General features: G+C 47.0%; 4 protein-coding genes across 4 annotated transcripts; all 4 read right to left on the bottom strand.

Moving 5' to 3' along the window:
• Window positions 1–642: 642 nt before the first annotated feature.
• Window positions 643–2,315, bottom strand: Ir94h (Ionotropic receptor 94h). The gene is given in 2 exon segments (XM_017175955.3): window positions 643–882; window positions 885–2,315. Coding segments are annotated over 2 exon segments (1,671 nt in total).
• Window positions 2,316–4,474: 2,159 nt separating this feature from the next.
• Window positions 4,475–6,342, bottom strand: LOC108080898 (uncharacterized). The gene is made up of 2 exons (XM_017175800.1): window positions 6,277–6,342; window positions 4,475–6,121 (listed from the first exon to the last, which is right to left on the bottom strand). The coding sequence occupies exons 1-2, from the start codon at window positions 6,340–6,342 to the stop codon at window positions 4,475–4,477; spliced, it is 1,713 nt and encodes a 570-aa protein (XP_017031289.1).
• Window positions 6,343–6,662: 320 nt separating this feature from the next.
• LOC108080899 (uncharacterized) lies at window positions 6,663–8,309 on the bottom strand. The gene has a single exon (XM_017175801.1). It carries the CDS (start codon window positions 8,307–8,309, stop codon window positions 6,663–6,665), a length of 1,647 nt encoding a protein of 548 aa, XP_017031290.1.
• Window positions 8,310–8,431: 122 nt separating this feature from the next.
• Ir94f (Ionotropic receptor 94f) lies at window positions 8,432–10,108 on the bottom strand. Its single transcript, XM_017175956.1, has one exon. The coding sequence runs from the start codon at window positions 10,106–10,108 to the stop codon at window positions 8,432–8,434; it is 1,677 nt and encodes a 558-aa protein (XP_017031445.1).
• Between the last annotated feature and the right edge of the window lie 932 nt (window positions 10,109–11,040).

Below are 11,040 nucleotides of genomic sequence, written 5' to 3' on the forward strand. Positions count from 1 at the left end.
AGATAAAGCCAATCTAAATTTATTCAAAGCTTTCATAGCCCCGTAAATCAAGTAATTTTTGAAAAAGTCATGGGGTCGCATTAACATGTTTATTTAAATTTGTGCAAGCTTCATGACTGAAAACTATTTGTAATTGAGATGTGCAATATTGCAACACATCATTGACAGCAGCGAAAAGACATCTATGGCTGTCAAAAATACAAAGTGCAGCTTGTTGGTGCCAATGTTGCAGGTGTTGGTTGGCTTCTTTTGGGTAAATAGTGCAAAATCGTGAAATCAAATTTGTTCACGCTGCTGCCAGTCGATGTCTATTATTCGCTTTATGTTAATCAAAGCGGGCCAGCAGCTCAGCCTCAGACTCAGTCCCAGACTCTGACTCGGTCTCAGACTTAGACGGATTTTGCGTTGTCCTATCAAAAGGCAAGACAGACAACAACACCTTCCCCCACAAATCGTTGGTGTTACTTCTTCGGCGCTGGATTTTACATAATTTGGTGGATCTGCTGCGGTTTCTGGCTTGTTTCTTGCATCGCATTTGGAGTCTTATTTCGTGGCTACGGTCGTGTCTCTGCGGTGTCTTCCTGGTGAGCAATTTGCATTTACTTTATTTGCCGGGGAAAATGACACAGCCAAAGCCAAGCACTACAAGCTATTGAGAAACACGTTGGTGTAGAACAGCAGCAGCTCCAAGGCGAATGCAGCAAAAGAGATGAGCAGCAGCGTTCCAAGGACTCGCCAGCACAGCCGTAGGTCCTGCAGCTGGATCGGTTGCACTCTCCTCGGTAGACTGTAGTCCTTGATGGTTATGCGGCCGGCCTTCACCATATCGTAAAAGCTCCGGGTTATCCAATGTTCGATCAACCCGGACTGGTGTACCATCATGTAATGATGTAATGGTGGAGACGCTCCCGGTAGATAGACTCTTGGGCGATCAGCAGGCTGTAGGGAGAGCCCCATCTGAAGCACAGATCCTCCGAAAACCGAAACACCGGATGGGCGAAGTGCCGCTGCTGGGCCTCGATAACCAGCCACTTGATAGAGGTGATAGTATAGGCCCAGCTGGTGTTGAAGTAGTTCCGGTGGTCCAACAGATCGTCGGGACTGTCCGTGAGGTGGAAAGCCGCCGCGTACTTTGCCCGGAAGTCACCTTCCTGGAAGTAGAACTCGTTGCGCATTCCGAAGATCTTTAAGCTGGAGCCCAGGAGGTCGTCAAAGCTATGGATGCGGGACCGGATCGGCGGAGAAATCAGTAGGGAGAGCAATTGGGCAGAGCAACCGCAGACCATAGCCAAAAAAAAAAGCCTCGAGAAGAGGCGCATCAATCTGTTGCAGATAATAATTTTCAGCAATCTGATTAGGGCAGGACGAACCAGGAAACACACAAGATACATCGCAGCCAGAAGAGTAGCCGATCCGCAGCTCAGAATATGAGTGAAGAGAGAGTTGGTGCCTAGGGGCTTCTCCATCGGCAACATGGTGCACCAGTTGGAGTACATAAAAGGGTAGCTATGGTCGCGAAACCTCTCCGCGTGCTTGAACATAATATTGCCGGGGGTCACTCCGAAATCCGAGCTGCCATTCCGTGTTAACTCTATCATATATTCGTTGGTCGAGACCTTCGGTTTTGACCATGGAGGATATAGGATCTCGATGCCGGCCCCCAAGTTTTCAGCGAAGGTAAGTATAAACTGCCACAAAAAGCCGGATATCCGATTCTCGCCCCGCAAATCGCGGTAGAGAATGGAGTTAGGAGGCGCCAAATCCGGTTGAACGCGCAGCTGATAGCCCCCGAGATCCACAAGCTGGTTGGTGAATATTAGAGGTTGGGTTTCTTCGGAAATACGTTGCTTGATCAGCTTAAAGTACGGAAAAACCCGGTAGCTGAATACACTGAAAGAGCGAAAGTAAAGCCCTACATTCAGCATGCTGTGCTGCAGGCAGAGTGACAGGACTTGTGAGGCCAAAAAGAAGCTTTCTTCGCCCTCCATCTCGATGAGGACTCTCACCGACCTCATCCGGGTCAAAGTGGTCGCCAGACTCTTTAACTGCCATTCGTAGAAGGTCCTGGAGAGACAGGCCAACACAAAGATGTGGCTATTGTGCCGGCTGTACAGATTCGAATAGACTTCCGCTCTCTGCCAGACCATTTGAGGATGGTCATATAACTGACTTCTCTGAAGTAGCTCCCAACGGCAGCTGGGACTCGAGGGATTAAAGTAAAACACTGTGGTCTCCGAAGGCACCAAAAACGGCAGGACCAGGCCGTACAGGTCGAACAGCTCGGGAGCGGGAACCAGACTGAAGTTGGCCAACATGACTGAAGGACTGATGGAATCGCCCCAGGACTGCTAGCATTTCCCCGTCCAGCAGTGTTTGCTTTGGAAATTAAAGCGCCTATCAGAGCTTATCGCACGTAATTACGCGGAACAATTGCGAGGCGAAAATCAAAAGCTTACTGACCTATTATCAGAGCGACGCATATGAGCTCCCAACGGAACAGTAAGGGTTCATGGCAAGTCGCAGTTTGCCAAAGTTACGACTGGTCGTATCTGGAAATGTCTCTGCAGCCATGTAAAATCCATAAATTCCTGACCTTTTAACTTGTGGGCAAGGCAACCGCAATGCAGGCAAAAACAAAACAAAATGCAGCGAAATAAAACCAGAGAAACAGAGAGAAAATACGACAGGCCAAACCCAGAGGGCCAGCTGCAGCTGTAGAATTTTTAAGCCGAAATATTTTTGACTTCATATGTTTGCCCTGCCAAAGGGAAGTTTGCTCTGCTGAAATACTATATTTCTTAGGGGTAAAAATTACTATATCGGTAACATCAATTATTCCACATTATTAACATTTATTTACTTAGTTCTGTAAGTAAAAATTATAAATTATGAAAACATTTTTCCCCAATGGAGATCTGCCTGAAAGGGTCTACACTGCTCGGTGCTGACGCTAGCGGCTCCCGACTTGTTTCGGCTGCCATTCAAAGTTAAGGCGGCGTTTCTTTGGCCAGCCATCGGGTTTTATGGTCGAGGCTGACTTAAGCCTGATCCTTCATGGCAGCTGACAACACCCTCGCATCCGTCTTGCGGAGAAAGTTTTGCGGCCGCGCACGCGTGTTTTCTACTTGGCTGACCTTCGGTGGGACAGATCGTTTAATAATTTGCAGCATATTATAGGCAGCCTCCCGCGACTCGGATTGCCAACTCTCGGGTCAACTGCTGGCGGCACTTACCCGGGCACGAATTGTCTCGGGAAATTCTCTCACATATCGTGGGGGTCTTGGCCCTCGCGATCGGCGGTTCTGGCTTTGTTTTCCAGTCGATCACGGCCACATAATTCATTCTCCGAGCTTCGTGTTTGGGGAAATTTGTCAACCAAATCGTGGCGCTTCTTGTGTGTCATAAATTGCTCTCAGCGTGCCAATTGTCGCAACCCAAGACCCAAATCTAGACATCGATTTTCAACGGCTGGTGCAGGAAAATCCCAAAAATAAATGAGAGCTAACTGGGCCAATTCATTTACCCAATGGTTTTCCCAATCAGCCGATTCATTTGTGGCTGAGCCCCTAACAAGACTTCATTTGAAATTGAGATGTGTAATGTTGCAACACATCATTGAAAGCAGCCGAAACGAAGTGCAAATGCATCTTCAGCTGTCAAAATGACAAAACCAAAAAAGGTTGCCCATGTTGCAGTTGCAGGTGTTGGCTTCTTTGGGTAAATAGTGCAAAATCGTGAATTCAAATTTGTTCACGTTGCTGGCAGTCGAAGTCTATTATTCGCTTATGTTAATCAAAACAGGCCAGCAACTCAGACTCAGACAGATTTTGCGTTGTCCTACCAACAGGCAAGAAGCAGATGTCTAACATAGAATTCCCCCGTAATTCCCCAACTCAGCCACTAGGCCACAATTTGCTGGTGTTTGCTGCCAAGGCTCTTAAATAATTTGCCGGATCTGCTGCGGTTGTCGGTGGAGTGGTTCATCTCCCCTCGATTGGGGTCTCATTTCGAGGTGCCTGTCGTGCCTCTGCGGTAACTATTCGTAGGAGGCAATTTGCATTTATTTTATTTGCTCTCGCAGGGCAAATAATCAAACTCGAAGGTGTAAGACGGTAGGCGCCCATTCAACAGCATTGTTAACTTCTATCTCGCATTCCGAATCGGGAACACTGGAACCGTAGTCACCGTCACGAAGTAAAAACCAAAGTTTCTATTCGTTTGTCCCGGCTTGTCTCTATTTGCTGGGGGACTCCCACGATGTGTTTACTGGAACGGGGTGGTTTTATCGAACACCATCGCCGTAATTGCTGCAAGGACAATTAATACCCAGCCATAACGGCACACAGCTGACAGACAGTTCAAAGGCAAACAAACACATGCTAATTAGCACCCCAATACCATAACACTAAAGTGGATTTTATTTTCTTCATGTGTCCTTTTAACAGTATATTTATAGATTTATTTAACTTAAAAATTAAAAACCCAGCCATAACTTTATCCAGTTGGCAATCAGTTCACAGGCAAAGAGAGTTATGCTGACCACAGCACCAACGCCGAATACCATAAATACATTTCTTAAATCCGTTATATTCAAGGTCTCGGCCCGGTATCGCATCCTCAGGTCGGCAAAGTGCATCTTTCCCGCCCTTACCATATAGGAAAAGCCCCGAGATACCCATAGATCGAACAATCCCGACTCCCGCAGCTGCAGGGAAAAGTGATGCATGGTGGTGCGATGGGGACTGTTCTCCGGAATGACAAAGCCAAAGGGCACCATCTCGTAGAAGCACAGGTCCTGCGACGTAGAGTACCTAAAGAGAGGCCTTGAGCTGCGCTTCTGCTGCTCCTCAAAGAGTTTCCACTTTGTGTTGGTGATGGTGTAGCCAAAGGAGGTGTTCATTGAGTTACGCTTCGCTATGAGGTCAGATTGTTTATAGGTCAGTCGAAATGCCGCTGAGTACTTGGTGCGCTTGGTGAACTCGATAGAGGAGTACTCAGTGCGAATGGAGAAGATGCGCACCGGGGACTCGATCAGGGCCGCCAAACTGTCGATCGGAGGCACGGAGGGAGGATTGGAGAGAAAGGTGAACAGTCTGCCCAAGTAGTTGGAGCTTAGCATCGTGGCCAACACCAGCCAGCCGATCTTCTGGAGCCTCTGATGCCGTCTCCAACGTCCACGCAGTACTTCGTAGCAAATCCATAGCAATACCAGAAAGCCAAAGGTGCGGTACGGCATCACCCTGGAGAGCAACTCTGACACATCGAGGTCGCGCTCCACTGGCAGCATGGTGCACCAGCTGGTCAAGTCTACCGGGTAGGACATCTCGTGGTAGCGGTCCTGTACGCCCATTGACATTGGCTGAATGCTGGCGGCCACATCGACAATGCCGCTTCGACCCACGTCCAAGACCTCGATAAAGTTTAGGGACCTGTCATCCGCATACTTATTGACCACCTGCAATCGGGCATTGTGTTTACGGGCATACGCCTCCATTACGTCCCATAGGTAGCCTAGGATCTGTCTGTTGCCCTGCTTGTCTTCGTAGAGAATGGTATTTGGCTCGGAGTAGTCCGGCATGGTGCGGATGGGACCACCGCGGAGGTCAGACATCTTGTCCGGGTAAAGACTAAATACTTGAGAGTCTTCTGCGAAAATCTGGCTCACCATTTCGAATTCTGGGTAGGCCTCGAAGGAGTATACCGCTTGAGTTATGATAAAATCACCGAAAATAACATTGACATTGATCATGTCTTGGCTCTGACAAAATTCAAGCACCTGACGAACAAGTATATCGTCTCTATCTCCTTCCAGTTCAATAAGTATTTTGACCTGTCTGAGATACTTCAGGCTTTTAGAAAGACTGCTCAGTAAATCGCGCCATCGAAGTCCTGGCAGACAGGCTAAGACCAATGTTCCCTCGCCAAGGAATCCATTCAGGACCAAAGTCATTTCCGAGTACCATGTCACTAGTGGTAGTCCCGAGGTTGCAACCGAGAGTGTGCCTTCGAGAAGGCATTTTCCTTCCGTGGGTGAGTAAAAGAAAATACTGTTAAGATCTTGACCGCGACTTATCCGCGACACCAGATCAGTGTGTATACTGAATTGAGACATTTTAGTGGACTGACAACGTCGCAGTTCAGTATGATGATGACTCAATACTAAATTTGACGTTCTATTAGCTTTATTTTGCCTTTCCACGCACTCAACTTTATTAGCCAAACAAAAACCTTTCTTGAAGTTTCCGGAAATGGACTTTTGTCATGGTTTTTATTTACTTCTGTGACAGGTTTGACCGGCTCATAAAATGTGACGCTAAAAGGGACACTATACAAAGAGCTCATTGACGTCCCACCCAAAAATCAACATTTATGTCAGTGAGCCGGACGGGAATGGTGAGATATCCTTTGAAAGGGAATACCCTTCCTGCGAGCAAACGGAATACTTAGGCGACATTGCATTAGATGATAGTATCGTGAATAAATAATATATTGTGAGTGCCGAAAATACTTATTAATGCAGTACTTTAACAACGGTATAAAGTGAAACATACATTATGCTATTATATATTATATTTAAAAAAAATATAGTTTTAACCAATGTTTTCTCTTTTATTTTAAGGTGGCTTAGCGATACATATATATTTATGGAAAAACACTAAGAGTTAGTAAAATCCCAGCCAGAGCTTCACACAGCCGACAATCACCTCGCTGATAAATAAAGTCAGGCTACAAAGCATTCCTGCACCGTACATCAAAAATATTTTCCGCAAATCCATTACACTTAAGGTGTTGGCCTGATAAAGGCCCCTCAAGTTGGAAAAGCTTATCTTCCCTGCCTTCACCATATAAAAGAAGCTCCTTGACATCCACAAATTATATAGTCCTGACTGCCACAGCTGCAGGGTGGTGTGATGCAGGGGGGCTCGGTGGACAGAGTTCTCCGGAATGACCAGACCGAAGGGAAACATTTCATAGAAGCACAGATCCGGAGAGGTGGAGTACCGAAACAGTGGTCTCGAGCTGCGCTTCTGCTGCTCCTCGTATAGCTTCCACTTGGCGCTGGTGACGGAATATGCAAAGGATGTGTTCAGCGAGTTTCGCATTTCTATTATATCCTTGGAAGTCGTCGTGAGCCGGAATGCAGCAGAGTATTTTGTGCGCTTGGTAAAATCCAGATCAGTGTATTCGGCGCTTACAAAGTATATGCGAATCGGGGACTCAATCATAACTGCCAGGCTGTCTATGGGTGCCACGGATGGAGGGTCTGCTAAGAGGCTGAGTAGTTTTCCCAAGTAGTTAGAGCTAAGCACCGTAACCATAAGGAGCCACCCAATATTTTGAAGCCTTTTATGATGGCGCCACCTTCCTCGTAGCGCCTCGTAGCAGATCCACAAAACCGCCAGTAGCAAAAGTGTTGGTAGAGGCAACAGCCTCGCAAGTAGTTCGGATACCTGAAGGTCCCTTTCCACAGGCAGCATGGTGCACCAACTAGACAAGTCCACCGGATAGGAAAGCTCGCGGAAACGGTTCTGTCGACCCATCACCATTGGTTGGATACTGGCACCGACATCTATAATACCATTTTTTGCAAAATCGAAAGCCTCTTTCAAGTTAAGAGGCCTTTCATCAACGCCCTTATTGACGATTTGAAGTTGTGCATTATATTTGCGGGCATAGGCCTCTAGCATGTCCCACAAATATCCCAAGATCTTCTTATTACCTTGTTTATCCTTGTATAAAATGGTATTCGGTTCGGAGTAGTCTGGCATGGTGCGAATCTTGGAGCCGTGTAGGTTCAACATCTTGTATGGGTAAAGACTTGTAACTTGAGTGTTTTCCGTAAAGAAGTTTCTTAGCATTTCGAACTTTGGAAAGGACTCAAAGCTGAACACTGTTTGGGTCTCCGCAAAATCATCAAAAATGGCAATGGTATTAATCATGTCTTGGCTTTGACAAAATTCAAGTACCTGATGAGCTAAAAGGTCGTTTGTTCCAACATCTAGTTCAATTAGTAGTCTAGCCTGTCGTAGAAACCTCATATTTTGGGAGAGGTTACTCAAAGCATTTCTCCAGCGTTGTCCTGGAAGGCAGGCCAGCACCAATAGTCCTTCGCCGAGGATTTCATTTAGGATAAGAGTACTTTCCGAGCGCCATATCACCCAAGGCAGTTGCAGAAAAGCCGATGAGAGTGTCTCTTCTAGACGACATTTTTCCAGTAACGGTGCGAAAAAGAAAACGCTGGTCAAATCATGATTACGACTTATTAGTCCTACAAGGTTCGTATGCAGACTACTGCTGCGTGGTGACATTTCAGCAGACTGACAATGTTCATAAGTTCTCATAGGGATAATATATCATTTTGTATTTTATTTTCCTAGCTTAGTTTGAACATTATTTGTACTAGGAATTTGTCTAATTAATACGCATGTGCTCACAGGTTGTGTAGCCAAACATTGACATAGTGAATGGTGAGCTCAATAACGATGACCACAAACGAAACCATGAGTCCCGCTCCATACAGAGCCAGCATGTACTGCCATTCCGACCACCGTATCGGTTGGACCTGCCGGGAAGTGCTCAGGTCCTCGAAGTGAAGACGACCAGCCTTGACCATAACGTAGAAGGAGCGGACGTACCAGTAGTGTACAAGCCCTGCCTCGTGTAAGCGCAGTATAAATGCCTTCATCTGGTAGCGGTACAGGCAATTATTCTTTAAAATTAGCGAAAAGAGGGACAGCTTCTGCACGCAAATGTCCTGGGAGTATCGGAACAGAGGTCGCCGGAAGTGCTTCTGGGCCTCACTGTACAATTGCCACTTGACAGAAGTCACTGTGTACCCATAGGTGCTGTTGAATTTATTCCTGTGCTTGGCCATGTCAATGAATACATCCTGCAGCAGGAACGAGGATGCGTACCTGCTCCGCATATCTATGGGATAGTCATAAAACTCCCGGCGGAGACCCATGATGCGCAGGCCAGACTTTTCAAGCTGTTTCATGTCGGTAATGTGATTCTCCTGCTGGGGACCGATGAAGAACGATGAAAGTTGGGCTTGCAGAAAGCAGATCAGCGCCAGGTGGATCAGGAGCTTCTTAAGGTGAAACAGCCGATGCCAGAGGTACTCTATTCGGGACACAAGGCAGTGCACGGCGTAAAGCAGCACCAGGTAAAGCCACGTAATTGGTGATTGCATCAGTCGCGTGAGGGCTTCGTTAGTGCTCAAGACCCTTTCCATGGGCAGCATCGTACACCAATCGCCCAACACCAAGGGATAGCTAAATACATGCATGTTATCGCTCTGCAAGCGAACGTGGGGTCTCAAGCTGGCAGCGATTTCCACAGTACCGTTGCGCACCAAGTCCAGTACCTGGGTATATCGCAGAGTCTGTCCTATAACAGGCTCACTTGAAAGGTGCAGGCTGCCATTTATATGTCGCACAAATTCCTGCAAAAACTGCCACACGGGTCCGGATATGATAAATGTCCCATTCAGGGCTTTTTCCACTATGGTATGCGGCTCGGAGTTATCTGGCGTTGTTTGTATGGCATGTCCTTTGAGGTCTCCCAGTTTAAAGGGAAATAAAGTGAGATGTTTATCATAAATGTGTTTTATAATTTCAACTTTTGGAAATAGTTCGTAGGCGTAAAATGCTCTCGACCTAAAAAAGTTCCAGGGTAGCAGCAACACATTTAACAGCTGAAGCTCCACACTTAGCCGGAATATTAACCCTGCAGGACCCAGATCCGGACTTGGGTCATCTTCTTCTTCACAGAGCTGTAAGACCACGGGCATGCTGCGAATTTGGTCAAGCATTAGGCTCAAGGCGCTCAGAACTTCCTTGTGCTGTGATGCTTTCAGGCAAGCCACTCCCAATATATCCAAGTCCTGTCGGGGCCTCAGGAAGTGTGGGTATTCCTGATCATTCCACAATAATGCGGTATAGTTATCACTTCCTAGAAGTCTATCGAACCAACATTCACAGGAGTTTAAGCGGTAGTAAAGCAAGGTCCGTAACTGGAGCTCAGTCCTCAGGTGCGTCCAAAAGCGCTGGAGAGCTATAGCTCCTGCCCAATTCGGGGTCTCTGCCAACTCCACTTGCTGCCACATGTTTGAATAGCACACTAGTGGCCCGTGGAAGGGTTGGGCCCAGCTTTTAAGGCTTGGCCTTCTTTGTTGCGGGCAATTTTGGAAGTGTCAGCGCTTTTAAGGGCTGACTTGCAGAACCCTTTCGGGCCCTCATTTTAAATGCAAACACAGAGCACAATACAAAGGAGCTCGCGCCAACGCTGGAAAGCAAAAGTTGCGACGCACAAAGTAGTGGCATGTCTGACCTGTCGCCAGAGTGACCCAAATAAACACATGAGAATGCTGGCAGTGGAGGGTTCTCGACCATCTGGTATCCTGTATTAAATTCAGGACTTGGAGAGAATGTTATTTAAATTTTCGATCATGTAATAATTTATTTTTAGATCTAATGTATTAGTTTGACATAAACCTATGATATCTTCAGCTTATAAATAAAATCCTGTCAACCAATATACCCCAATGTCGGTGAATCTGCTGAATGCAAATGCAATTGCTGGCGATCCAAACAAGCAACCAGCGTGTTGACAATGGTCAGGTGCCCGGGCCAAATGTGAAGATGCAGCTGGGGATCGGCGAACCCGGGAACCCGCGAACCCTCACCCCCCACGACCCCCGACTGGCATGCCGGTCAAATGAATTGTTGTGTCTCTTGGCCACTTCGCTGCGCACTGAGCACACCCACTGCAGATGCGGCAGATGCTCAAATGCACTGCACACCGGCACTTGCTGGCTCCGCACAAGACTGGCAGCCATGTCCATGTCATCATCATCATCATTATCATTTTCATTTCGGCGGTGTCGTCGTGGTCGTGGCACTTGTTTTATCGTCATTTTACAGGCATTTTTCATAAATTACAGTTTATTGTTGTTTGATAAACGGTCAGCGGTGGGCGCTACTTGTATTCTGTGAGACACGAAAATAAACCCCAGACCGAGGCAGAAATTACAGTGGT

The sequence above is a fragment of the Drosophila kikkawai genome, chromosome 3R (genome assembly GCF_030179895.1).
Source record: "Drosophila kikkawai strain 14028-0561.14 chromosome 3R, DkikHiC1v2, whole genome shotgun sequence".
NCBI lineage: Eukaryota > Metazoa > Arthropoda > Insecta > Diptera > Drosophilidae > Drosophila > Drosophila kikkawai.

What these genes read in the sequence shown, in the direction of transcription:
- LOC108080898 (XM_017175800.1), bottom strand. Translation starts at nt 6,342, where the DNA reads ATGAGCTCTTTGTATAGTGTCCCTTTTAGCGTCACATTTTATGAGCCG. An exon ending in CGGTCAAACCTGTCACAGAA is followed by an intron (nt 6,122 to 6,276) that starts GTAAATAAAAAC and finishes CGACGTTGTCAG; the next exon opens with TCCACTAAAATGTCTCAATT.
- LOC108080899 (XM_017175801.1), bottom strand. Translation starts at nt 8,309, where the DNA reads ATGTCACCACGCAGCAGTAGTCTGCATACGAACCTTGTAGGACTAATA.
- Ir94f (XM_017175956.1), bottom strand. Translation starts at nt 10,108, where the DNA reads ATGTGGCAGCAAGTGGAGTTGGCAGAGACCCCGAATTGGGCAGGAGCT.